Raw genomic sequence first — 26,579 nt, forward strand, 5'->3', positions numbered from 1 at the left:
AAGAGGAGCAGTAGAAGAAAACGAGAGATTGATCTTAGTGCAGGTACTTCGAAGAATACAGACATTTGTCTAGAACAGTGTGAGCGTGGATGACAAAGATGCAGCATTCCTCCTTCTTTCCTTGAAGAGGTCAGTTTTGAAGTATTGCACCTTCTATCTACCCTTCTAGGTAGGGGCCAGAAGAAGTATGTTTTACAGAAAAGATGAAAATAATTTTATATATATGGAATATATATATTTTTATATATATATATTTGGAAAAGAGAGGGAGCTCTGTGTAGCAAGGACATTTTCTTTCCAGTGATGTTTGTGGAAGGGAGAATGCCAAGACTGAGGCACAATACATGCTGAAAACTAGGAGAAAGGCAGTAACCATAGAAATCACAGAATCATAGAATGGTCTGGGTTGGAAGGGACCTTAAAAATCATCCAGTTCCAACCCCCCTGCCATCAGCAGGGACACCTTCCACTAGACCAGGTTGCTCAAAGCCTCATCCAGCCTGGCCTTGAACACTTCCAGGGAGGGAGCATCCACAGCTTCTCTGGGCAACCTGTTCCAGTGTCTCCCTATCTTCACAGGAAATTAATTCTTCCTAATATCTGATCTAAATATACCCTTTTCCAGTTTGTAGCCATTACCTCTTGTTCTGTCTCTACCTGCCCTTGTAAAAAGTCCCTCCCCAGCCCTCCTGTAGCCCCTTCAGGTACTGGGAGGCCGCTATAAGATCTCCCCAGAGCCTTCTCTTCTCCAGGCTAAACAGCCCCAAGTCTCTCAGCCTGTCCTCATAGGAGAGGTGTTTCAGCTCGCAGATCATCCTTGTGGTGGCCTCCTTTGGACTTGCTCAAAGTATGGGATGTGGTTTAAAAGCCCATGAGCTTGTTGCAGAGAGTGAGGTAACACCTTCCTGACAATGTAAATGGACACTCTGGGAAAGTGGGAGAAACTGGTTTATTACTATCATGTTATTAGAATGGAGAGGAACAGTGAAAATTGGAGCAGGTTAAAGCAAGTTGAATTAGTCAGCATTTGAGCATTAGGAAGGGAAAGCAATGGGGAAAAACCTATCAGTCTTTCAGAAAAAGCAATAGGAGGGTTTCACAAGGATGCTTATTTTGATACTGTTTTGATACGGTGGCTGCTGACAGCATCCTATGAGAGTCTGCATTATACGACCCACTTCCTACATTCATGTATTATAATGACCATGGAGGAATATATCACTTTATTTTCTTAATCCAAGCCCCCTGGTAACTTTTCAAAATCTAAAAGAGAATACTGTAATTTAGGTGGTCTTTTGTTGTCTCAGATTGTGGTTTACATTGAATATCATATGTTTATATGGCTTTAAAAATGTCTGTCTTAAAGGCAATCATAATAGTGTGTGTTGAAAGTGACTGAGGTCGCAAACAAAGGATTATGACTTCAGGTGAGAATTAAGTAGGAACAGATGGATTCTTAATCATCAAATACCTTAATTCTTTGCATGCATCCCTCTAATGAAAAACAAGTAGAATATGAAAGACATGCAGACTGATTTTTCTGATGTTTCTCTTTCTAATGGATGTTTTTCAGCATTTGAGGCATCATAAGCCCAGAAAAAAAATGGACCTTGAATATATCTATAATGATGTGCTTGTTAATGCCATTATGCCTATTTTATCTATTTTTTTTTTTCCTTGAAAAAAACTCGATGCTTTACAGAGCTCTAGTTACCTAAAAAAATTCTATGAAAGAAAATCGCATATGATGAATCTGAGGACTCGGTATTTTTGTGATCTCTTTTCAGAGGTGCAGGTGAAAGCACATTTGCCATTTTCTGTCTAACAAAAACTAGAATATAGTGTGCTTGCTCTTAAAAAATATTCAGTCTCTTTAGAATTAAATGTTTAATATTTACAGGTAAACCTCTTAGGCATCACAGTTCTGTTTCAGTTCTAGGTATATAATTCACTTTTGCACTTGATAACAGCGTTATTTTATACACTACAAACAATAAGAACGGGTTTAGCCAAGCTCAAATACCCTTTGCTTCATTGTCAGGAGACTCTAACCTCGTTCATCTCAACATCATGACAGTTTAAAAAAAACAATACAACAAAAATCCATTTCCAGATAGTGTTTATTTTTGTCTGTCCTTCTGCATGGATGGAGTGCTGGTTAAGGTCCATTCTGAGCTGCTGGAAGTATTGTCATTGAATGACAAGTTAAAGGTCTGACCATTTGCAATTATTGGCGATTAACTCTTCTGCTCTTTTAGCGAAAGTATGAATTAATCCTTTTTTGGCCTCGCTGCATCATAACTCATTTTAATTTCCCACATTTCTGTATTTAGCCTCAAGTGAGCATAGTACTTTCAGTTTGCAGTTTCTCTCTATGTGAAATAGTTGCTCAGCTATCAAAAATGTTGTGTGTGCAGGGAAAGGGGCAGTTCAGTGACTCCTCCTGATGCCAACCACACCAAAGCAGACGAATGAGTAAATCCTGGAAACAGGAATTTGATTCAAATAAAAAGGGAGAAGTAGAAGTAGACTTTTCTGTCTTCATTGGAGGGAAAGAAAAAGATGGGTTAATCTGTTAAAAATGGAGCATCATCTGTATGCCCATCGTTTCAGGAGACATAACCATCTCAAACTAATTCTACATTTTATGCAGTTTACAACACGATGCCTTTGAGCTCCAGTGCTGCTGGAGCTGTAATCTGAGCCCAACAGGGATGTTTGTTATTGGATACTGTGACCATTTTCTTAAGGGAGTTGGTCCTTGGAAATCAGTAAATGAAATTTTTCTAATCTTTTTCCCAATGGAATCCCTTAGAAGCAAAGGCGCTGGACATAAGTCAGCCTTCCAATACAAAAGTATATTTGAAAATGTGAAAACAGTCATGAAAGCTTGTGCACTTAATGTGATTAAGTGCGCTGTTTGTAGACACACAACTCACCTTTTTGTGGCGAGTTCCTGGTGTGATGATTGGACCAGCTGTAAAACCAGCTCACTCTGCTTTTTCAGGTTTAGAGGCCACGTACCTGGTTCAAAAGATGTGCCCATTGATGAAGCACCTGGAGAACTTGCTCTGATGATGAATGGCAACAGCATGGGGCTAAGGTAATTTCTCTCTTCACTTCTAAATACTTCACAGTGTCGGTATATCTTCTTGACAGTGTGCTGTTGGCTGCCAAGTGCATTTGTTCATATGTTTGTTTCAGATTAAGAGGTTTTTTCTGCAGGAAAGGTAAAATTCATTGTCTGTTGCGTTTTATGAGTCAACTCAATAGTTATGCTGACTTGTTATTACTCAGGGTTTAGGGTTTGACTTCCTCTAGAGATCTCAAGTTTTGTGTGTCATCTCTTACAAACATTAACCTAGCTCAGTGCAAAATGGAGTTTTCACAAAATTTTAGCTTTTGTTCTTTGTTCTAGATACTGCTTGTTATTTTTTTCAATTAAGATCAGAACATCTCTTTAGGCTTGATTTAGACCTGATGTAAAAAATACTCTGGCCTTTAACTCCCACATAGGAACAATCTTTTACAAATGGTGATGGTTGTTTTTTAAACAATGCTGTGTTGCATCTTTGCTTCGCTGTGATCGGAGCAAACTACTGCTGGAATAGCTGTAAGTAGAGTTAAGCCAATATTTAGCTCTTTATCTTCCTTTTGCATGCTATTTAAAACTTTAATCAATACATTATTGTGTTTTCTTTCTGTCCTATCCTGTTGCATTTCCTGTTAACACTGGAAGAAGATGCAGGCTTATTAGAAAAGCAACAAATAAAAACTGTGGATTTGACAGAGTTTTTCTCCCTTTCTCAAAAAGTAGTATCTTCTTGTTCTATGCTTTAACTATAGATGTTCTTTTGACCAAAGTATCTACTGTTTGGTGGAGAAGAAGAGCAGCTGTTCTTTGAATGGCCCCTTCTTTAGTGACAAGAGAAGTCTTTAAAATAATAAGCTTTTCTCTCAACTATTAGAATACTGTAAGAACTGTTAATTTATTTATAAACTAAGTGTCCAATACTTTCTTTTTTCTTTTTTTTTTTTAACATAAAGTAATACTGATTTTTTTTTTTTTTTGAGGTCCCTTTTCACTGAAAAGGGGTAAGACTTCTTTCTCCAGAACAACGGGAGTTAGTTTCCTTGGAATACTGCTTAACCAGGTGTTTGGCTGCTGTGAGTTACTGGATATCCTTGTATTCTGACGCTTTTTTGTTTTGTTTTCACACTCACTGAAGTGATCAAAGTGTGATCGCTGTAACAAAAAAGATAGAGAGTCATGTTATGTTTAAGATGTGGTAGTGCCTTGGAGGAAAAATGTAACCTAGAACATCTATAGGGCTGCTTGGCAATGGTTTACTAAAACTTGCAAAAATCTACATAGCCTACCAGGGAAAATGAGGAAATGCAGTGCCATTAACAGAATTAGAGTTCCAGATTTCAAAAGGTTCCCCACCCTCTCTTCATTCCCCTGGTTTATTTTACTGTAATTTTTCAAAGTTAGTATGTGTTTGTGCAGTCTCAAGTTGCCATGCCAGCTGCTTCCAAAGTTTGGCAGCAAAACACTTGGAAGTTTTTCTTCCTATATGCCATCTTCAGTTTCGCAAAGGTTACCAGATGAAGCTCCCTAAATAATTTACTCTAATGTAAGGCTGAAAGAGGCTACGGAAGACAAGTCCATTTGTCTCTTTTATGCATTTGAATATGTAAGTGATGTTTTCTTCTGTACTGAGAGTGTGCAAGTGTGTGGCTAGAGCTTAGAAGGAGGAAGAGCTGGTAGGAATGCAGGTTTTTTTAAACAGTCTCTTTTTGTTGTTGTTGTTGTTGTTGTTGTTTGTTTTCTAATTGACCTGCTAAATGATTCTTGTTACAACAAATGCTCTCAGAACCCTAATGGAAAATCAGTCCTCTCTGACATCCAGTTCAAACACGAGAGCTCCTCTAGCAAACTTCACAGCATGAAATTTGATTTCAGTCTTCAAATAAGCAAAACTTAACTTAAAAATATTCTGGTATTTTAAAAGAATGGTAAAAGTCCTTTAAAATACTAAACTTGCTGAAGTGAGGTACTGGAGTTTAGAAGTAAAATAAATAATATAATCAAGAACTGAAAAACATAGGTTTTTTATAATTAACAGCTCATTTTGAGTTAATTATCTACAATTACGAAAATCTAATTGCAATTTATTCTCTGCTATCTGTGGGAAGAATCATAGGCAAGGGAATATGCATCACTGCCAGGCATAAATGCTATAGAATGGGTACAAATAATAGAGGAGCCCTTAATGAAAAACAAAAAGCAAATAGGAGCGTGCAGCTGTGCCAGGCTATTGAAAGGTAATTGTAGTCAGAAATGAGATATGTACTTTAAAAGGCATCTTGTCATCTCCAGTAGGGATTAATTTTTTCCCTCGTTGAAAAAGGAAAAAAAAAAGGTTCCACGAGCAAATACAGTACTGAGTTTCATTTCTGAGACAGATTTTGGTCCTAGTCTGTCTGTCTGTGAAAAGGAAAACTTTTACCTTGGGGACTACTGCAAGCTATAGCTAAATTTTCTAATGGATACCTGTTTCATTTTCTCTTCTAAATGTGCTATTTTAGTTTTTTCATTATCGAAGTCAGCAAGCTTTGTCTATCTCAGCCTCTTTGGATGGACCCAGTATGAATTTGCAGTGTTGACTTTGTCACTTCCCTGCTGGGTATCTTGAGGAACTATTGAGAAGAAATGTGTCTGTCCCTTCGCCTGCTTGCAGCTGGGCTGGCGCATGGGATCTGAAGAGTCTTGGGATGCAGGATCTGCAGTTCTCTAAGGTGCTGCAGTCAGAGCAGGTTTTATTGAGGATGGCTTTCAGTAGCTTAGAGTGCTCCTAAGTGAGCCCACAGCCAATTTTCAGCTATGGAGATAGTAACTTGTACGATTAATGGCAAGTTGTCTGGTCGTCTGTGTAATTTCTTTTCAAGTCTGCCCCAGTGTGCAAGATGCTTTAAAATATTCAAAATAAAAACATAACCTGATGCATTTGTTTAGCATAAAACAGCCTTTTACAAAGCGCTTTCCATCTCCCAGGTGCAGATGCTTGGTACATGCTCAAGTACCCACTCTATGCGTATTCAGTAGGATCAATACACCCGGCACCTGCTTTTGTGTGTGCTCCTGACGTCTGCATCTGGAAGAGGAATTTTAAAACAAGCCACTCTTCTCTCCTTTATTTAATCTTGACTTTGAATCTGAATGTCACGGAAATAAGACCTGTTTAATAGCACCAACTACAGAAGATACAATTTGCTGCTTTGCGAGTACACCTTCCCAGAGTTGTGCTGTGTGTCTAGCTGTTAATGTACTGGGTTCCCTACTTTTCTGATTCTTAGGTTTCCTATATAGTTCTGCCAGTGCAGCTTTCTACTCCTTCTCTCTAACGTGCATCTTTTCCTCAGATTTCACACAATACTGCCACTGCACCTCTACACTGACCTGTGCAAAATGTTATAAATAGGAATTGTTGGATACAGCAGCTCTCGGAAGGGTTTACAGTTATCTGCAGGCATTCTTTCAATGTATGCTACCTGGTTAAAGGATTTCTTTCCTGGAGTGTTAAAGATTTGCAGGTGGAATTTGCCAGGTTTAATTTCGTTGAAGGCTTTTTACGTTTGTGTGCTTCATTCTATATCACCCGTGTGTATTTTTTCCAGTTTGTATTTTTAGTTAGTTGAAAATATCAAACAAAGAGTTCAGCAATATTTTCTCCCTATTTAAATGCTCATTGCTGTGGTGATAGTTCCAGGAGGGAATGCTGTCAGGAGTCTTTTAAAAGATTTTTATGTTTATGGTGTAACTATTTTTATTATCTTGTGAGAGAAGGTGACAATTATCTCTTGCTCCTTGTTTAATGCTCTGTTATGAACTCGATTTTTTTGCCGGCTTGTTAGACATGCAGGCATCTTTCTGTGTTGATTTGCAAGGATACTTCTATGTTTTTGTCCAAATATTCAATGCAATTAAATAGACGTGCAGATGAATGCAGACTTGCAGCTCCCCCTGCTGTCACAGGCATATCCAGGTTTATTCACACAGTCCCCCCTCTCCCAACTAATTTAAAAATAAAATAAAAATCACATGCAATCACACGGCTCAGCCACCCCTGACTGGACTTGCGCTGGTGCCATTACTCCTGTTTTTGAAGGGAACTGATGTTGGAAAACTGGTGGCAATGGTAGCAGCCATTTTGTTTCCTGTTTGGAGTTTTTTTTGTCAGTTCTTCATGACAGTGCACATCACCTCCTGTTACTCTTGTCCTGAGCCTCTGGAGGAGAAACCATCACCAGTGGCACAAGTGGTTCATTGTCCAAGACTTTCCAGGCTTCAGTTCCATCTATGAGTAGTCCTTGGTCTCTTGAGGTGCATCCATGTAGTACTTGGCCAACTTTTAGGAATTTCTTGAATATAGTTTGTTGAGATTTTTTTTTTTTTCATGTATTCACTGTTTTGGCAGACTGGCACATTAAACTGTACTTGCAAATGACCTATAAAATCTGTATACCTGGAAGACGCTTACCCATTGTTAGTGCTCCTTTTAACACCCAGGTTACTTTTTTATTCCATATAATTTTACATTAAAGTTTGCATCATTTTAGATAGGATATTTGTGGAGCAAACACTTGTTTGGCCATTAAAAAAAGTGCTTACAGATCTGCCAATGGTGCAAATGCGGAATTAGGTGCAGACAGGAGGTTTTTTTTTTCTCTCATGGCGTTGTCTGCCTATATATACGCACAGCATCACTCCAACAGATGGCTGCCGGAGTCTGTTGTGGTGTAATGGGAGAGTATAGTCAGAGTTAGATATACATTTTTACTTCATTAATGCCATATGCCAACTCTGAAAGTAGTAGGTGTCCTTGTACAGGGTGAAGGCTTTTGTTCTAATGTGGTTACTAGAAGCTTATTGCTGAATGGGAGGGTGTGGTGGTTTTTTACATATATCTATGCATGCATATTTATATATAGATTTTTTTTTTTTTTTTTAAGGCAGGCAGTGATCATTATCAGACTGGTGAGTGAGGAGTTCATTTCCACTGGTCTAGTTGGTTCACTAATCTCATTTTTAGGTTTACTTTCAACTGTGAGATGGATTTGAAGCTGCCTGTCTTAAGTTTACCTGAATTATACTGATTCTGTTCTCATGATCACATATGCTGCACACAGGAGTATTACAGTCCAAAGTAACCTTGAGCAGGAACCTCCTGATAGACTTGAGGTATAAGATGTAAGTAGGAGATATCATAAGTAGTTTCCGTATGCAGATAGAGCCAACCTGTAGCTGAGGTCTTCAAAAAGCTCAGGAACTCTGGTGTTAGAAACACTGCTAAGCATTGGATGGCAATCAGTGAAAAAAGGCTTGCTGAAACTCAAGTGCTTTGGTATTTTCAGAAAACGTGTATTTCCTGCCAGTCTTCTGCATGGGTATGGTTCTGTAATATCACATATCAGAACTGAAAATGCTCAGAGATTTTTTTTTTTCTTTGGGTTGAAATATTTAAAATTCATGCATCTCCTGAAGGAGTTTGTTCCTTGCCAACACTTGCAGACAGTGAGAGACATTTTTGCAAGTCATTTGCAGATGCCTCCTTTACAGGAAAATGTAGACACTGTTAGTTTACTGCCTAAATTGAATTTTGAAAACCTGAATTCTATTTTTATAAATTGGAGTGGATTACTTTTTCAGACATATCATTTTGTTACTTTTTATTTTTATGTGTAATCTTGGATGAAGAGAAAATGATGTTTGATCTAGATATTCATATGTCTCAGAAATTTGTGAGTTGGAAAAGTTAAGAAAAATCTTATAAAACAAAATGTTCTGGAAGGTAGTTTTAAATTAGGAGATTTTAAACCTACCCACACAACTTTCACGCCATTTAAAAGCTTATATCAGAACTGATGGGGCAGGACTAAGAACAAAAGCTATTGGTATTACGAAGTTAAGCGAGAAATCCTCTGTACCCTGCTGTTCTGGCCATGATTACAGCTGCACTAAGCTAAAACCCACTCCCCCACCCCTCATATGACCTTGGCTGCACTTCAGCACACAGAGAATTGAAGCAAAAGGCAAACTCCAGTAAATATTAGATTCTGCCACTTGCAGATAGACAGACTACATATAAAGATAACGGCACGCATGCTCTCACTCGCTTTCCAGCTCTCACTTTCTCTGAAGTGGACTTTGTGTATTTGCCACTGAATTATTCTGACATAAAACTTTCCAGACTGTACTGGTGTGTTGAGCTGAACTCTGTGGCTTTGCATGGGTGTTGAGGCTTTGCAGAACTACCCATTACACTCGTAACAGTGCTAATTTTTGAGAGCCATGCAGAGAAAATTTTAGATTCAGCCTAGCTGATTTGTTCTTCACACTGCTCCTGCGGTGAAGAGGATTGATTTTTGTGTTTCTTTTGATATTTGGCTTCCTTTCCTCTGGTACTCAATGCTTCGGGCCTTAATCCTTTAACCTTGAATCTGAGCATCAAGGCTTCAGGAGGGATCAGGCCTTTTGATGGAGGGAGAACATCTTTTGTTGTACCAAATGGTTGGGAATGGTATAAGGCGGCAAGACAGCTCTCCAGACAGTATATATTTCTCTGTTGTGTTAAAAGACTATAAACAGAGGGAGGGTTTAGTGGGGATTATAAGTAATCTAAAGGAAGGTGGGGTATTAGAAGCAATGGAAAAGAGTTAATGACTTTTTCTTTAGCATTTCACCAATAACCAGTCTATCATGACAGATGTGTACTGGGTTGCCAAATGCTATAGTCTGATTTGGGTAATGGTTCAAAGCTCAGCGTGTCATGGAAATGGCAGTGTGGTCCCTGATGGAGCAGTGGAAAAAAGCTTTTTAGCTTCTCAAAGGGCAGTATTTGTGAAAGCAGATGCTTGCTTGCCCTACCCAGCATAAAGAACACTTCTGCGGGCAGCCAGGAGAGTTCGTACTGCTGGATTTTTATAGGATCATTAATTATATGTTATAAGGCAGCTAAGCATGGCATTCCTAACTCGATGAATTCCATTATGAATGGCCTTTTCATATTCTTCATCTCATTATATTAAATGCATGTGACCTGAAGTTTAGCTAAAGTTATTGTTCGGGTTAACTTTCATTTAGTGGTTGCCCTAATTTTAGAAACAGTATGATCTTTAGATTTTATGGAGAGACTGGTTTTTTAATGCATGTTTTTGCAGCACTATTTTAGATTATCTCTTTTGGAACTAAGTAGGAACCTCTGTGAGGTGGCAGGGAAGGGATTTAGTCACTCTTTGATTTGCCTGGAGATTTCTGCACCCTTGTTCCTGGATGGCAACATCCAGTTACACGGATTTGGCTATCATCTCTCTGCCAATAACTCTTAAACCCTCTGCTCTGTTCCATCTAGTCTTGCAGATCTGACTGCCTCCCTGACACATAATCCTAGTTGTTTTGCCTTCAGATCATTCCTAATCTGGCCAAAACAGAACTCCTTACTTTTTCTTCCGAATCTCTCTTCACTTCTGATTTTGATAACGCCACATCCTCTCTGTCACTCAGACTTGTTACCTTGGGGTCACTCTCCTTCTCCAAATGCATCTGGGCTGCTGACAACTATTGTAGCTTCCTTTTCCTTTGCAGCAAAAAACATGCCTACAGTGTGTCAACAGTTAAAACACCACCCCTTGCTCTAGTCGTTCATCTTGCACCTTGACTAATGTAAAGTCTTCTTTGACTGCTCAGTATTCATTCCCCTCCTTCAAAATAAGTTTTCCAAATGGGTATCTTGGCTGCTTATTCAGATCTTGTCACTGTTGCTTCTCTGAAACCCTCCTTCAAAGCCTGGTTGTCTATGATATCACTCTATAGGCCTCTGTGGAAAGTAACAAAGCTGCCTCTTTTTTGTGTTATCTGCCACCTTCTTTACTCCTTCATTTACATGAGACCTCACGTTGTGTTGGGTGTTGCATGAACTTTTGTCCATTTGCTCCTACCACATTGCTTAACCCTTTCTGACTTTTGGAACCGCTAAATCACGTTATAGTGACTCCTGTCTCGATCTGTCTGTTCTGACTACTTCTCTCCTGTATCTTATGATGTCTGAGAGCTTTTTTAAAAATAATTCTGAGGGTTTTTTTCTGATTTTCAAAGTGCTTTTTTTCTTCTTCCCCTTCCCAGTCCTAATTTGGTGAGTTTCAAACTGATTGTTTTCTTTCCACTGACCACTGATGGTCTCTGCCCAGTAAATCCACCTAAAATCTAAATCATGCTCAAGAGGTAGGGAGAGAAGCATTGTAACTCACCTGCAGTGACAAATCATCAACTCTTCTGTGTAGCAAAGTTTACTTCTGGCTGCTAGCACATGCAAGAGTTTGAAACAAAAAAAATATGCAGGTATCTTCAGTCTTCTGTTGATAGTGCAGGCTTCACCTCTTTGTGTAATATGTACCCTTTTGTTTGCTTGATGCATAGTTAATCCTTTTTTTCTTTTTAACTTTGTGCTTCTTTAATCTCCATCTACATCTTGCATCTTTTTTGACAAAGTCATGTCTCTAAGAGATGGGCTAAATTGCTATCCTGGCTGTAGATTCAGTAGCACTGAGGTGGTTTGGCGACACAAACAATGCCAGCCTCTAAACCCACATTGCAGTGTCAGAGTGGCAGTGGTGGCAACAGCTCTGGACAGACATTTCTAAACAGGTTATAACAAACTTGTGCAGAGGTAGTCTTCCAAGACCTAAGCTCCATAGTGGTAGCTGTTAGATGGCAAGAGATGCTTGTATCTGGGCTATCACAAGTACATGGTGTATTTGTCACATCTAGTTTCTAGGGGCAGGGAACTGGCAGTCCAGAGCCTGGGCAGAGCCCACAGCTTCATTGCATGCAGCCTTGTGCCAGAATCTCTTCCCTTCATTCCTTCACTGGATACTGGACATCAGAGCATGCCAATACAGATCTCATGTGCCTCTTAGTGAGGCAATGGTTTCTGTCTGGATTCAATTATGACTCTTTATTTCCTGAATATAAGAGTACAAAAAAGTGTTAAATCTGTTTTGTAAACATCCTAATTGAGTCAATATTTGGTGGTAGTGTCACATTCACATAAAATCCATGCACTGAAAGGAAATCTTCATTGTGTTGTTTTTTTATAGGGTCCAGACCGTGGTTTTGTGAGTTGTATTTCATGTTAGGTGTCTAAGTCTGTATTGTACTTGCAATTTATACCTGATTTTTCAGTCACAAGCCATCAAACTCACTATAGGAAATGCGTAACTTCAGTAAATTCAAGGCAATTGAAGTGGCCACAAGTGGTATTTTAAACATTTACCAAGAGCTACCTTGTCAAATCTACATATGTTGGGCATGGTAATCCACTAATCTGAGAAAAGTCCAAAGTCTAACTTCTCCATTTACTTATTTTTGGGCTATAAGATTTTTTAAAAGCAGATCAATAAACAATCTCAGTGTTTTCATTTTAGTAGGCAATATAATATAGATGAATACTAGTGTAGTAGTAAATCATTAATATACTCTTTAATCATAGAGGGACTATGTCCCACAGATGTGATTTAATTATGGAAAAAAGGCTGATGGAGTGTAAAGATGCATCAGAAGGGGTGTTTCCAACAGAAGTGGCATAGTATATGACACCTTTTAGGATATCGAGTATGAGAGAGCGTTTGGGATGCCATGTATTTAGTTGCAGACCTGGCTATATTCTAACATGTTGTTATTTTTGATCACACTATAAAATCACAGAGTCACAGAATTGTAGGGGTTGGAAGGGGCCTCTGGAGATCATCTAGTCTAACTCCTCTGCCAAAGCAGGTACATCTAGAGCAGGTTGCACAGGACTACATCCAGGTGGGCTTTGAATTTCTGCAGAGAAGGAGACTCCACAACCTCTCTGGGCAGCCTGTGCCAGTGCTCTGTCACCCTCACTGTAAAGATGTTTTGCCTCATCTTCAGATGAAACTTCTGATGTTCCAGTTTGTGCCTATTGCTCCTTGTCCTGTTGTTGAGCACCACTGAAAAGAGTCTGGCCCCATCCTCTTGACACCTGCCCTTTTTGGTATTTATAAGAATTGATAAGGTCCCCTCTCTGTCTTCTCTTCTCCCGGTTAAACAGACCCAGGTCTCTCAGCCTTTCTTCATAAGAAAGATGTTCCTGTGTCCTAATCATCTTCATAGCCCTCTGCTGGACTCTCTCCAGTAGTTCCCGGTCTTTCTTGAACTGGGGAGCCCAGAACTGGACACAATACTCCAGATATGGCCTCACTAGGGCACAGTAGAGAAGGAGAAGAAATTCCCTCAACCTGCTGGCCACACTCTCTTAATGCACCCCGGGATTCCATTGGTCTTCTTGGCCACAAGGGCATGTTGCTGGCTCATGGTCATCCTGCTGTCCACCAAGACTGCCAGGTCCTTCCCCACAGGACTGCTTTTCAGCAGGTCAACCTGTAGCCTGTACAGGTGCTGGGGGTTATTCCTCCCCAGGTGAAGGACTCTACACTTGCCTTTGTTGAACTTCATTAGGTTCCTCTCTGCCCAACTCAAATAAGCATCAAAAAACATACCAAGTTTTTATTTGGTATAGGGGAGCCAGTGTGGTGCGAGGAGACACGTTGGCACCATTTTAGAGACGTATCTTGTACCTGGGCTGAGCCTGTGCCAACACTGAGCCTCTGATGGCTTTTTGGAACAAGAAAAGCGTTATAGACTCCAGATTCATTGGTCCCAAGGTTTGTAAGACTTCAGTACTAACAGACTTAACCTAAAACCCTAAAACCCAATAGTAATCTGTGCTTAAAATGCTTGATTCAGTCATCATGTGATACAGATATAGATTATTAGAATAAGAGCACAGAATTTTCAGGTAAAAAGATGGGTCCTCTAAGGGTTTTGGTTTCAGTGGTGGTTCCTAATCATTAGAGAAACCGGATTCAAGGACAGCAGCCTTGGAAAAACAAGAAAGGTTATGTTTGTTATAGAAATCGGTGCATTTATGAAAGGCTTTCCTTCCAACATGTTCCTTGATATCAGAGGAGCTGACAGTGACCTGGAGAGTCACCTCAGGATTCTTAGGAGTATGTGTATTTGCCCAGTTTAGTGGTTATTAATTTTCATTGCTATCACTGTGAGAAGGCTATCGGTGTGAGAAGTTTGTAACTTTATATTCCTTCATTTCCTCACTTAGAAACCAGGGACGATAATTTGTCATGCCAGTACCCTGAATATTGAAACATAGCATCTATCAAATGCAACTTTGTCAATGAACACAGGCAACTGTAGCTGTTATGTCTTTTATAACTCTTCTGTCTGTATATGGGCACTACAGGATAGCCTCCAAAACTCTTTTTTTCTGTGCATACGTAACTCTTTATAATACTTGCACAGAGGAGTGCAATCTTAAGTATCTATTGCTCTCTTCAAAATGTCTTGTTAGTAGGGCAGACTGGAAACCCTGTGAGTATCTGCTTTCGAACTCTTATTGTATACTTCCTCTGCTGTATTTTCACTTATCCTTAGCAAATGATTGCTCCATGATGTAATCCATGATCAGAAAAAGGACTTTTGCAGTTCCTGCTCATTTACTGAAACCTCCTGTTATCAACACCTATCAGCCTGTCTGGAAACTACTATGGAAAAGAGAGTTATGTATTGATAATCTTAGCAAAGGAAAACATAAGGACTCTTGCACCAAGCAGGTGGTTACCTCCACACTCAGACCAATCTCTGCACCTCAGCCACAGTCTGTTTTGTAGCGCAGCGCATCTAATGCAAAGTCTTTTGTCCTAGGTGAGCCAGGTTGAGAAGGGATGATGTATTGTTCTTTATCACAACCAAATTGCAATCTAATTTGGGGAATGTTTGTTCAAGAAATAACTTGGATATGGTACTTTGATGGGCATCTTGTGAATGGGGCTGGCTCTCAGCCAAACAATAGTGATGCTGGATAATGCATAAAGACAGGCATTCAGAACACAGGCGTTCACGTTGCAGAAGAGCATGTGATTCTTCTCCTGAAGGAGAGAGTGATGGGGCTTGATCTACTGGAGAAGTTTGGATTTAGTTCAAAAAACTTTGTTTGTCCTAAACAGGCTTTTGCATCATTCTGTCTGGTACTTTCACTGGTGACAGCTAGGCAGGCTTTTCAGATATACAGACTGTTTTGAAGGATTGTTTTTATACCTATGACTTGACATTTACATGACTTTCTTTTGTGAAGGCTGACAGCACTGCTTGCTGGAATGACAGCTGCTCTGCTCTATAAGGGCCAAGCACACAATCACAGCATTTTGTCCTGCTAAAGCTTTGCCAGTCTGTTTTCTGAGGCCATTTCTCTATGACTGTCTGAAAACCTTTATGTTGGAATTTTCTTTGACTTCAGAACAGAAGAGAGAAAAGTAATCAGAGCTTGTTTCACTGTTTATTAGGAAAACTAAGATACGTGGGAGAGGTGCTGGTAGGGAGTTGAAATATAGTGAACTTAAAGCAGAATGAGGACAGGGCTTCAAAGGGAAGGCATGAATATAATTTTAGGTGGAATTTATCTTTGTATTTGCTACAAATGGACCTCTAACTGTGTATATTAAGTGAAGTCCTGACTTCATTGAAGATAACGGCGGTATTCTGATCGATTCAATGAGGCCAGGGTTTCACCTATGGCTGGTATGATCTAATAGGTTATTGCTAATTAAGAGCATATGTGGCCTCAATTCTTGCTGGTGAAATTAAATATCTGAGCACCAGTCACTGAGGGAATGGGGAAGGAACTGGACTCTGAAAGAGTGGTCTGGAGAAGCCGTGCTATGGATTACTGTACGCTGGTATGGCTTGATATATGAAAAAGTTTTTGACATAGTGGCCAATATAACTCCTCCAAGATGAGAGAAAAGTAAACCAAAGACAGTCAGTCCAAAAGAGACAGTTTGGGGGAAAAAAAAACAAAACAAAAAACAACAGAGAAACCTGATAGAGCCACAGGTGTTACTGGATTCAAGGGCGCTGACCTGAAGACAACTGTAGGAGGTGAATGCTCTGCCTCACTCCCCAGCAATATATTGTGTGCACAGTAACATGTAGATTGTAGGCAATCACTGTCTGTTTTCTGCGACGAAAAATCCTTTCGTTACAAGCAGATTTGATAATACTTATATTTCAGTTCCAGAACTCGCTGGCTGCTGAGGTGTTCCTGTGCTTGTCCCAACCCTCCTACCTTTTGCCTAGAAAAATATGTGAGGACTTGGTCCTGAAGATCATGGACCTGTTAGAGTGCATCCAGAGAAGGCCACAAAAATGATCTGTGGGCTGGAACACCTCTGCTATGAGGACAGGCTGAGAGAGTTGGAGCTGTTCAGCCTGGCGAAGAGAAGGCTCCAGGGAGACCATATTGTGGCTTTTCAATACTCAAAGGGGGCCAATAAAAAGGTTGGGGACAGACTTTTCAGCAGGGCCTGTAGTGCTAGGAAAAAGAGCAATGGTTTTAAACTAAAAGAGGGCAGTTTCAGACTAGATGCAAGGTAGACATTTTTTACCACAGGTGGCCCAGAGAGGTGGCAGATGGCCTGTCTCTGGAAACTTTCAACGTCAGGCTGGATGGGGCTCTGAGCAACCTCATGTAGTTGAAGATGTCCCTGATCACTGCAGGAGAGTTGAATTAGATGACCTTGAAAGAAGATCCCTTCCAATCCAAACTCTTTGATGATTCTGTGATCTCAAAACTATAGATGAACATGCTCTATAGAAAGGAAAGCAGCTGTTTCTTATTAACATGCACTGGATCCCAGCAGTGTCATTAGCATGCTGATGCATCTAACATAAGCTTCAAAATGCCAGGTTTCATAATTGGGCCACGAAATCTCACTCTAGGCTTGAATATGGCCTTCAAATTCTCTATTAGAACAGGATATTTTTCCTGCTTCTTAATAGAGGGGAAAAATGTTAAGCTTAGATTTTTTTCAAGCACTCTGTGTTTCAATATGATAGCCTTTAGATTTTTAACAGTGTGTTTTTAAGGTTGTTGATCTGCTGACACGAGCAGATTGGTTTTGTGGCAAGGAATTGAAGGGTGATGGTATTCAAGGATGAGAAGTTGCCCTGAAGTTCACACTGTGCTTCTCCTCGGTTCCTGCAACACTCTTGCCTCCCCTCCAGCCCTGCTCAGCTGTCCTGTAGATTTAAAGCCCCTACACAAAGCAGGAGCAAGTGGACCAATCTCCCACCTCTTTCCCATTTGCTGCTCTGCTGGCTTGTACAAATCCTGACGTATTTCTCTGCAGCTGCTCTGGAAAGAAGAGGCAGGCTGTGTCCCCTCAGAAGAGGACTCCAGGTTGCATATGGAGATGTGCTAAGGTGGGCTGTAAGCTCTACCTCTACCTTGTCAAGGTTTTCCTCATTATGAGCTTTAAGCAGACACAAATGGTATATGCATTAATTTCAGGTGTCTCCTTTTCTTGGAGAGTTGAGTGTTTCAGAATCAGTTCCAGTTCTCTTCCACCTCTACTGACCCGCTTTCTGTCCAGGGGCCCAGCTTCTTTACTGCATCATTTTCTTATCTTCTTTGTCTTGTGGATTAGGGTAATCACAGTGCCCTACCTGACAGAGTGCTGGAAAAATACACTTGAGAAATCTAAGGGACTTGGTAGTTCTGGAAGTAGGGGTTTCCAAAGAGTAACACAGTACACTTGAGAGGACTGAAACAGTTGTGGTTGTTCAGGAGAACACTGTTGTTGTTTCTTAGATCCACTCATCCAAAGTCCACAGTCCTCCTGTTCTCCCTATGAATATTTCTTCATTTACCATTCAGACAACCAACTTTCCAAACAGTCACACTTTGGAACTGATGGTTTTTAAAAGTGTGGTTTGATACCTTGGTTTCAACTGTTTTAAATTCAGACCCCTACTGAAAAGAAGATCCCATGATATATGATCTTCAGATGTCCCTTCCAACCCCTACCATTCTGTGATTCTGTAATATATTCGTCTTCTTTGTCCCAGTACTTGTGATACTGCTGCTTTATGCTGAGCTGACTCTGGAAGCTGCTCTGGCTGAAAACTCTCCCAGCCAAAGTGATGGGGAGGAAGCAATTTTCAGCCTGTTTGTCAAACTGCATCTGAAATGGCAATACAGGTTCCAGCTACAAAAACGTATTGCTAGGGTTGTCTACTTACCACCAGTTTTGCATCATTAAGTGTTATGCATTCTTGGCCTGATATGATTGCAGCAGATTGTACACATGAACTGTTAATTATTTTATTTTTAAAACAGAAATTGTGAAACAGGAAAATAACATTCCAACATGTTTGCTTTTGGACCTAACCTACCACAGCAATCTGTTAGTTTGATAATGGTTAAACTCTCAAGCCCTTGCCTCAACAGTGTGCAGTAGGGTACCATTAAGGCAGCCATCTGTTGAACATATATACTGGAGGCATGAATTGCCTTGTCTTTTGGATTTCTGACTACTTGTAATGTAGTCATGTTCTCTGGACACCACTGACCTGCACTGCAAAATGCATGGAAAGGTCAGAGTTCAGTGAAAGGTGAGCATCCAAATTTGGGATTGATGACTGGGAACCCGTCAGATGAGCACCAGGTACAGAGCACAGAAGAAATGAAACCTCGTGGGCGTACACATGCTGGTAGTAAACACTACTCTGTGTTAGGCTTAGCTGCTTGAGTTGCTTAGCAATTCAATAGATCTGTAAAACTCCTGCAGACCAAGGCTACCATTATGTTGGATTGATTCATCAGGATGAGCAGCTAAACCAAGTTAAATTCTATCAGTTTTTCTGCATTAATTTAAAAATGAATTTAGTTGGCTGTAAATGGACATTTGTTTTAGTATCTTGAAGAACTGACTTTCCTCTATTAAAGCAGAATAATGTATCTATATGATGCCCTAACTTGAACAGTACATAAAGATTAGTAAATAAGACCCCATTAAAAATACTTATAATGTAAGTAACATGGGTCCCAGTAGCCTTTCTAATGTCCATTAATGCTTATTCTGAGGATCAGAGCTCATTTTACTGAGCCATTTAGTCAAACCGTGTGATTATTTAGAAAGTTAATTCATGCATACTAAAATCTAGCTTAAGTAATGCAGAGGGTAGGAGGTAAAACTCTATGGAGACGATAGTCCTTTTTGTTATTTAATGATCAGCCATAATTAACTTGCAAATTTGAAATAATTAGAACAAATTAAAGGTATTTAACTTTGCCTCCCTAAAGAAAAATTCAAATTGCACCAAATGCAGCTTTAAATTATTCAAGTCTCAGAGGTCTGTGCTGGGTTTTTTTACAATGCCTTTTCTATGATGAGAATACCAATCTGCTTTTTGTCAGAAAGCATCCTATCAAGTAATTGTTCTTTGTGTCTAATAAATGACAGCTATTCTTCTTTGTAAAAGTATTTCAGTCTCTAAAGACTACATCAGCATTTCCATGGCATTTTAATTCAATAAAACAAAAGGTTAATGTTTTTCTACTTTTTAAGGAATGCAAATACTAGCGGTATTCAATGGGTCCTGAATGACATTTAAAATTTGCCATTCACGCTCAGCAGGGATATCGCGATATGAGGCTCAGACAAAATGGAAAAAACGTTTGAGGTGTGTTTTCCTTTGTTGGTGATGTACTTCGATATTCATAAGGAGGCAGCAGTGCTGAGACTCGCTTCTTTTCTGGCGATGCTACTCTACAACTCCTGCCTGAATATGTAGGTTAGGTAGGTTAATAAGGTCTTTATTTAGACAGTCTTCTCTGTTGTGTAGTTTCAGGGAATAGCATGAAAATTCATCGGGTATCATGGTGCCCTGCAGGAAGTCCTACTAACCATGCTGCATTTGAGTGATACGATTTGATTTGAAAAATAGAGAAGGACCTATTTTGTTGCTTAATCTCTGTAGTTATACATAACTGATCCCTTGGGACCGTATGTTAGTTTTAAATCTTACAGGTTGCAATCATCACATCATTCATTGTACTAGTTATTCCACAGGTGAATGAGTAACTATGTTCTGAAATAGTGTTGTTTGGGTTTTTTTTTCCTTATGTTTTCTTTGTTTAATTTTGGGACATTGTTAATTATTGCATTTTTTTATCTCTCTGCTTTATCCCTTTCCCTCCTTGGTCTGCACACCTCTCAGATTAAGTGTTCCTCATTTTAAGATTGGATTCTTTGTCCTTACCGGAGCAAAACTTGAGTGTGAAATTTCTTTTATTAAATACTAAAGAAACAGACTCTAATTAATTGTTCAGTGAGCTATAAATGCAAATACACTTGCTTTTCTTATTTCCTCATAAATTAGCTTCTGTAACTTCTTCTTGATGTCTGCTTGTTTGAATTGCCTCTGCCATAGCATTATTTAAACCAGAACTCGGTATTCTAGAGGTAACAGCACCATGTAACAGGTATTGCAGTGAACTGGTCGAGTAATCACCTTCTCATCTACAAGCCAAAGGTCACTGTCTTCACAGAAGATCTGTAGGTTGTAATTAAATGTACTTTAAAAACTGAGAAAGCATCCAAATAATGGCATCCTCAGTGTTTTTAAATGCTGTTAATCATGCAAGTACAGGCAAAAGGCATATCAAGTCCTGTATTATCAGAGAAATCTGGTCAAGTATTACACCTTTAAGCCTCTTTAAACAGTTATTAGGGTGCAACCCCACCTCTTGCTGTACTCTGGGTTACATGAATTACTAGGTTAATAATTTCACGTAATTCTCATAAGATACTAATTTAGTCCACCATAAATTTTAATAACACTTTACAATACTATTAGCAGCCACACAGTCTGAAGCCCTAAAGTAAACGGAGGTTATTCAGAGAAGTTTTATCCAACACTTCAGCCAGTTATTACAGGTCACAACCCATTATATAATGTTCTGCATTAATAGTACAGAAGTAGTACTAATTGTCCAACAGGCACAGTGGGCCCTATTAAAGAATGGCTTATACAGCACATTGATTTGAAACTTTTAATTTAGCTATCATTTTCTGATGGGAACTTCAGATATCTGCTTTTTCCTCAGATGTACAGTAACTTCAGTAGAGTAAGCTTTTAGGTAAAAGATTCTTGTGAATCAACCTCCACAAAGCTGTGTCCCAAATAATAAAAACTCGGTGGCAGTCCTTGGGTTGCCCATGTAAGGTTGGTGCTTAAACAGGAAAAAAGATTTGTTTAGTCTTCTTAAGAAAGCTTTGTGTCAGTTCCATGGTTGTAAGGAGAGTAGTATAATCTTGGGGTGAATTGTATTCCTTCATGTGGATAATCCAAAGATTTTTTAAATGCTTTAAATTGTTTTTTGTAATGGTGATACGGCTAATGATTCATACATCTTGGAAATCGTCATTTAAAGCAGTATTTGTGTCCCAGGGAGCTGAATTTGACAGCAGTAGGTTGTCTTTACTGAGAAAAAGTTGGGTCTCCACAGCATCTTATCTTCCCAAAATGTTTGTGACTGCCTGTGTCTGCAGAGGCTGAAGTCATGCTTGCTCTGCATCACCAAACTTGCCTCCTGATTCTGTCTGTGCAGTGTTTATCGTCTTGTGCTGAAGTTCATCTTGAACCATAATGGTTTGGGTTAGCTTTCTCTTTTCTTACTCTACTGAAACTTCTGCACTCACTGCACCAGATACTCTCCCACCGGTTTGCTCATGCATTCTATATCATGCTTACAAATACCTCTGTTCATTCATCTCACCTCTTTTTGTCTCATCTCCTCTCATCTTTTTTTTTTTCTTGAACCAATGTATCATCTGCTTCCCTTTTGCAAACCATGACTCCAGTTTTCACATAATCTTCTCTGTTTCCCCGCTTTCCTAGCAGTGAGCATTTTTTAAATTATTCTTTTTTCCAGTTTTGCTCCACTGTGCTGGGCAAAGTAGTTTATCTTCATCCCACTTGTCCTGTCCTAACCACTCAGGAAATCTAGGACCTAATGTGTTAAGGAATGTACCAAATGCCACATATAATTGTCAGAGTGCTACCAACTGCTGATAACCAAAGAGTCCTGACGAAGTATCTTGGTAACTCTTCAATCCTTAGGCATCCAGCTTTCAGACATTGTAAATGGACTCAACAAGAGCTCCACCAGCAGCTTGACGGTTATGCTGCTGAAGAGTGGAAGTTGGGGAGAGGGCTGGGTGCAGTGTTGAAAGGTCTGAATGCATCATGTAATAGCGGGATCTTTCTTTCCTCCCAGTGTACCAGTGCTGAAACATGAAGATCATTTTCTGAGGACACCACCTGTGAGCAAAGCCTCCAGAACACCAGGGAGCAGTGGTGGGAACAGTTCAGGGAAGAAAATGGTTGGTTTTGGTGCAAATATGGAAGATGGGCAAATCCTTCTGATGCAAACCAAGAGAGATGGCACCAAGTCAATGAAAGGTAAGGGTAAGCATACTGTCTTGCAGGGCCATGAGTGTGCTGATGACATTTAGAAGTTGTATGTGTGTGTTCAAGAGCGTATTGGTAAAATGCACAATTAGAAGGTGAGGATTACAAGTTGCTTAAAACAACCCAAGAGAAGGTAGCTACATTTAGAGTAATAAAAAACATAAAAAGCCTTTTAAATATCAAGTGATCTTCTTTTCTGGTGTTCCTGATGAAAGGGGAAAAGCAGCCCTTTAATCTCAGGAAGCTACTTCAACAATTCCTTTTCCTTTCCCAGCAAGCAGAGAGTAAGTGCAGTGGGGCTTGCTCTTGAAATGTAATCTTCTTCACATTCTTTTCCTTCCCAAGTAATGGCTCTACCGTCACAACCTGATATTTTGCCACACAGGGATGTCTGTTTGGCTGGAATCTATCCTGCTCTTAGCTTAGTACCTCCACTTAAGGAGCAAAGAAGCAGTCTTTCTTAGGAGGAGAAAGGGTTGGGAACAAAAGCAGCTTGGATGTTTCACTGCAGAGCCTTGAACATAATCCTTGGTTCGATTATGAGCTAGCCTTTTTTTTTTTTTTTTAAACTTGTCAGCCAGTTTGCTGTATATGTCAGCATAAAAATAAAGAAAATGGCAAAATAAGAAGAAATGTGGTACAGTTCTCAAAGGAACAAATAACTTGTGTTATTGGTTAAGACCGTACCAACATTAAAAAGCAGTCCCTGTGAAGAAACTTTCAAAAGGGTATCATCAGCCTGGACCCAAACAGTGGCTGAGGTTAATCTCTTCCAAGGCACAGCTACAAAAGTTGGAAGCCTGTAAAGGGCTTGTGTCCAAAAAAATCAATTTCTAATTTGAAACAAAATCATTTTTGACTAACAGGGGTTCAGGACCCATTACTTTTGCTGTATAGTCTGCTGACATTTCACACTTTCTGTTGTGCACAATGAATCCTAATAGTCATTTTATAACATTGCTACACCAATCAATTTAAGCAAGAGAAAGCCGTTACAATTCTGCAAAGTTTCAGGGGCAATTTTCACTGATGGTTTTCTTTTATGTTTTTTTTTCAGCTATCATTATTTTTTTCTTCTCTTTTCCTCTTCCTTCTCCCCCCTCCTTCTCAATACTGTAGTGATGAAATTGAGATTTTTCACAGTTGGATGATGGGTTTTTGTTCCTTGGATAGGGATAGTCCTCAAAAAGTAATTTATTTTCCATAGATTCAAGGAAAAAAAAATCCAAACTGGCCTCTCTTTCATTCATTCATTTCATTTTGTAGTACTTAGGAGAAGTTACAAGCTGCACCTGGCCATTGCACATAGCAACTGAGCTGCACCTATGCTGATTTAGTGATCGTAGTGGTCAGCATAATGTCTGAAGATGGTGGTTATCTTTTGCAAACACTTACTGGGATTGCTAGCTTTGAAGATGTAGAGCTGCATGGTGGTAGAATTTAACTTGCAAACATTGGCACTTGCTGTGATACCAGATAAAGTTCAGAGAAATGCTTTCAAGCTGTGGAACAACCTCAGGTCTATTACTGATTTGAATGCCTTGTTTATCACAAGGCAAATTACCTAGCACTAATCACTGAAGTTGAAGTCTTCTGTATTTAGTACCTTTTTAATTGGCTTCCCTCTGTTATGTGTTTGGACTCCTTTAACAAGCATACACACATATTTGTAAAGTGTTTTTTCCATCTTTGGGGATCAGCGGGGCACAATGTCAAGTTTCTTAATTCTAGTTAGCTCTGGACTTTGCTGTCTCTGTCCTTGCTTCGACTGGATCTTCCCATCTGTTGTTGAGCTGGGATTTTTGCCTCAGAATTTAGGTTTTTTATTAGGAAGCAATTATGGAACATCTTGCAAAAATAAAACAAGGGATGCTAACATTGTTTTCTGTGGTGAAGTATATAAAAATATATTATTCACCTTACTGTGTCAGAACACTGAGCTAGCAAGCCTGGGGGTCTGCCTTGGACAGTGTTCAGTACCCGATTGGTCAACATGAAATGATCCTTCTGGTTCTGTGCATTTACCTGAGCTCTAGCTAAGCCATGTCATGTGGGAAAGGGAAATGAAGTCAACAAGATGACATCTTGAGGCATTAAACTTGGTATTATTTAGCCACATACTTTAAGGTGGCCTTTTAGTCAGAAAACAGCAGTGCTGGATACTGGGTATAGAAACACATCCACTGAAAACTTTTTGACAGTCAGATGTTAACCTATTGCTACAGAGGTTTATTTTGCTCATGCCTTCGTTTCTCTTGTCTATTTAAACTGTATATTCTTCAGAATGTGGAGTCTCCAAACACACCTTAGTGCAGTGCCAGTGCTGATCTGGGCCTTTGGACTCACTATATAATCTTCGTCTGCCACTGGGAATGGTGGGTGTATCTGGGGGGTAGTGCAACTCATGGTAGTGTTCCTCCACAGCAACACAGGCAGTTGTACCAGATTTTGATGTTGTCTTGTTTAACTACCTTTGTCTTCTTAGGGTGATTTTTTTTTTTTTTTGGTTTGGTTGGTTGGTTTGGGGTTTCTGGTTTTTTTTTTTGCTTTGTTTTGTTTTGTTTTTGAGAAGATAAAATGATTAATCAGGAAACCATTCCCATGCTGGAATGGTAGAAGGCTTTACTGCCCACAGAACTGCTCACTTACTATGAGTGCAGTGAGCTTGGAAATGATAATTTCCTAATAAATCCACCTTTCCTTTCTCCCTCCAGATGTTTAGCAATGGGGAGAACAACATTGTTAACCTGGTCCCTTCACCTCGTGGAGTGAATGGGACACTTCTGTCTTTTCAGGGTAGAAGCTTACTGGATCAGCTTAGGCAGTCAGCTTTTATTCTCTTGTTTTTTGTCTCCTATTTCTGTTTGCTACTTAATATTTATTCCAGTTCTTTAGCAGGTGTTTGTGTCTTGTACCTAAACTTTTTTAGTTTTACCAGCAAAACTTTAAGCAGACGAAGCAATCCTCAAGTCTTAGATCTTTTCAGCAGTAAATTGTTTTTATTGGTGTCACCAGCAGCTATGTCAATTTGTACTAAAATCTAACAACTTGTCTAGTTAAAAAGCAGTGGAGTACAGAAATGTGTGTTTCTCTTCCTTTCTGCCCTGGTAAATCTTGCTTTTGGGCTGGGAAACTAAACAAGATTCTATCCATTGCATTCAGCAATATTGAGGACCTTACTCTCTCTATATTTCTGTTTAAAGTCTTCCTCTTTACCCTCTTCCTGAAATATCTCTGCATTGAAACAAATAAAGAACTGTTTTTTGCTTCACATCTCTTTGGGGGACATAGTGTCTGCATGATATTGTGTAGCATGCCTAGCTTTCCTTTCCATAAGTAAAAGAAAAAGCCAGAGAGGAAAATTATTTTAGCTCATAGAATCTGTACTTTTGCAGGGGCTGATCTTTCTGTATAGTGTTTGTTTTTTAGAAGGTTTTCTAATGTAGCTTCTTGGGGATTCAGGATCTGGAACTTCATCCCTTGAGGGAAGACTCTTCCCTACAATCAAATTGAGCAATTAGTTAATATTAGTGAAGCACTTTGAAGCTGTGAAGTACTATATAAATGTTAAGTATTATGAATATTAGTATTATTCAGTTCATAAAGATTTCCTTCATGATTATCAACCTAGATTTCTCTTTGCCTACTTTCATCCCATTACTGCTTGAACCAGCCTCAACGGTATTTCTTCATTCTTAGTGTTTACATTTTCAAAATGTAAACTGCTGTATTTCCCCACTTTCTTCATGTTTTAGTTGCCTGTTTCTCAAGCAGAGATATACAGCTATTTGAATTTTCTCAAACGAGTCTTTAATCTACTCTAAATCATTCTTATACCAAGTTAACCGAATTGAAAATAGTATTCTTAACATTACCATTTAGAAGACATCTATAATTGTTTTGGGGGTAGCTTGCCTTGAGAGCTTAGATCTAGTTTGCTTTTTGCTATTCTTTGCTACTCCAGGTTCTCTCCATTGGTGTCAGGATTCAGATTATCGCACCATATATGAGCTTTTTTTTTTCCAAGGGTGAATTTGTCTATTCTTTTTCCATGTTTCTGGTTTCTCTAGATCATCTGCAAGGTCTCCAGCCTCTTACTGTCCTCCAACACTGCAAATCTAATTAATTTGCTGTCATTTGTATCACCCCAGTTCTCTATGAC

The 26,579-nt window shown here is 39.4% G+C and overlaps 1 protein-coding gene across 1 annotated transcript in view; it reads left to right on the forward strand.

The window, feature by feature from the left end:
- The window catches only part of KIAA1328 (KIAA1328 ortholog), a gene marked incomplete at its 5' end in the record, with an annotated part of 159,898 nt that overhangs the window by 103,566 nt on the left and 29,753 nt on the right, over positions 1 to 26,579 (forward strand). The window contains 2 exons of the mRNA XM_010168061.2: positions 3,008 to 3,103; positions 22,224 to 22,408. Of these exons, the coding sequence (XP_010166363.2) occupies positions 3,008 to 3,103; positions 22,224 to 22,408 (281 nt within the window). The remainder of the gene's footprint in view (positions 1 to 3,007; positions 3,104 to 22,223; positions 22,409 to 26,579) is intronic.

The sequence above is a fragment of the Antrostomus carolinensis genome, unplaced genomic scaffold (assembly GCF_000700745.2).
Source record: "Antrostomus carolinensis isolate BGI_N321 unplaced genomic scaffold, ASM70074v2 scaffold8285, whole genome shotgun sequence".
Lineage (NCBI taxonomy): Eukaryota > Metazoa > Chordata > Aves > Caprimulgiformes > Caprimulgidae > Antrostomus > Antrostomus carolinensis.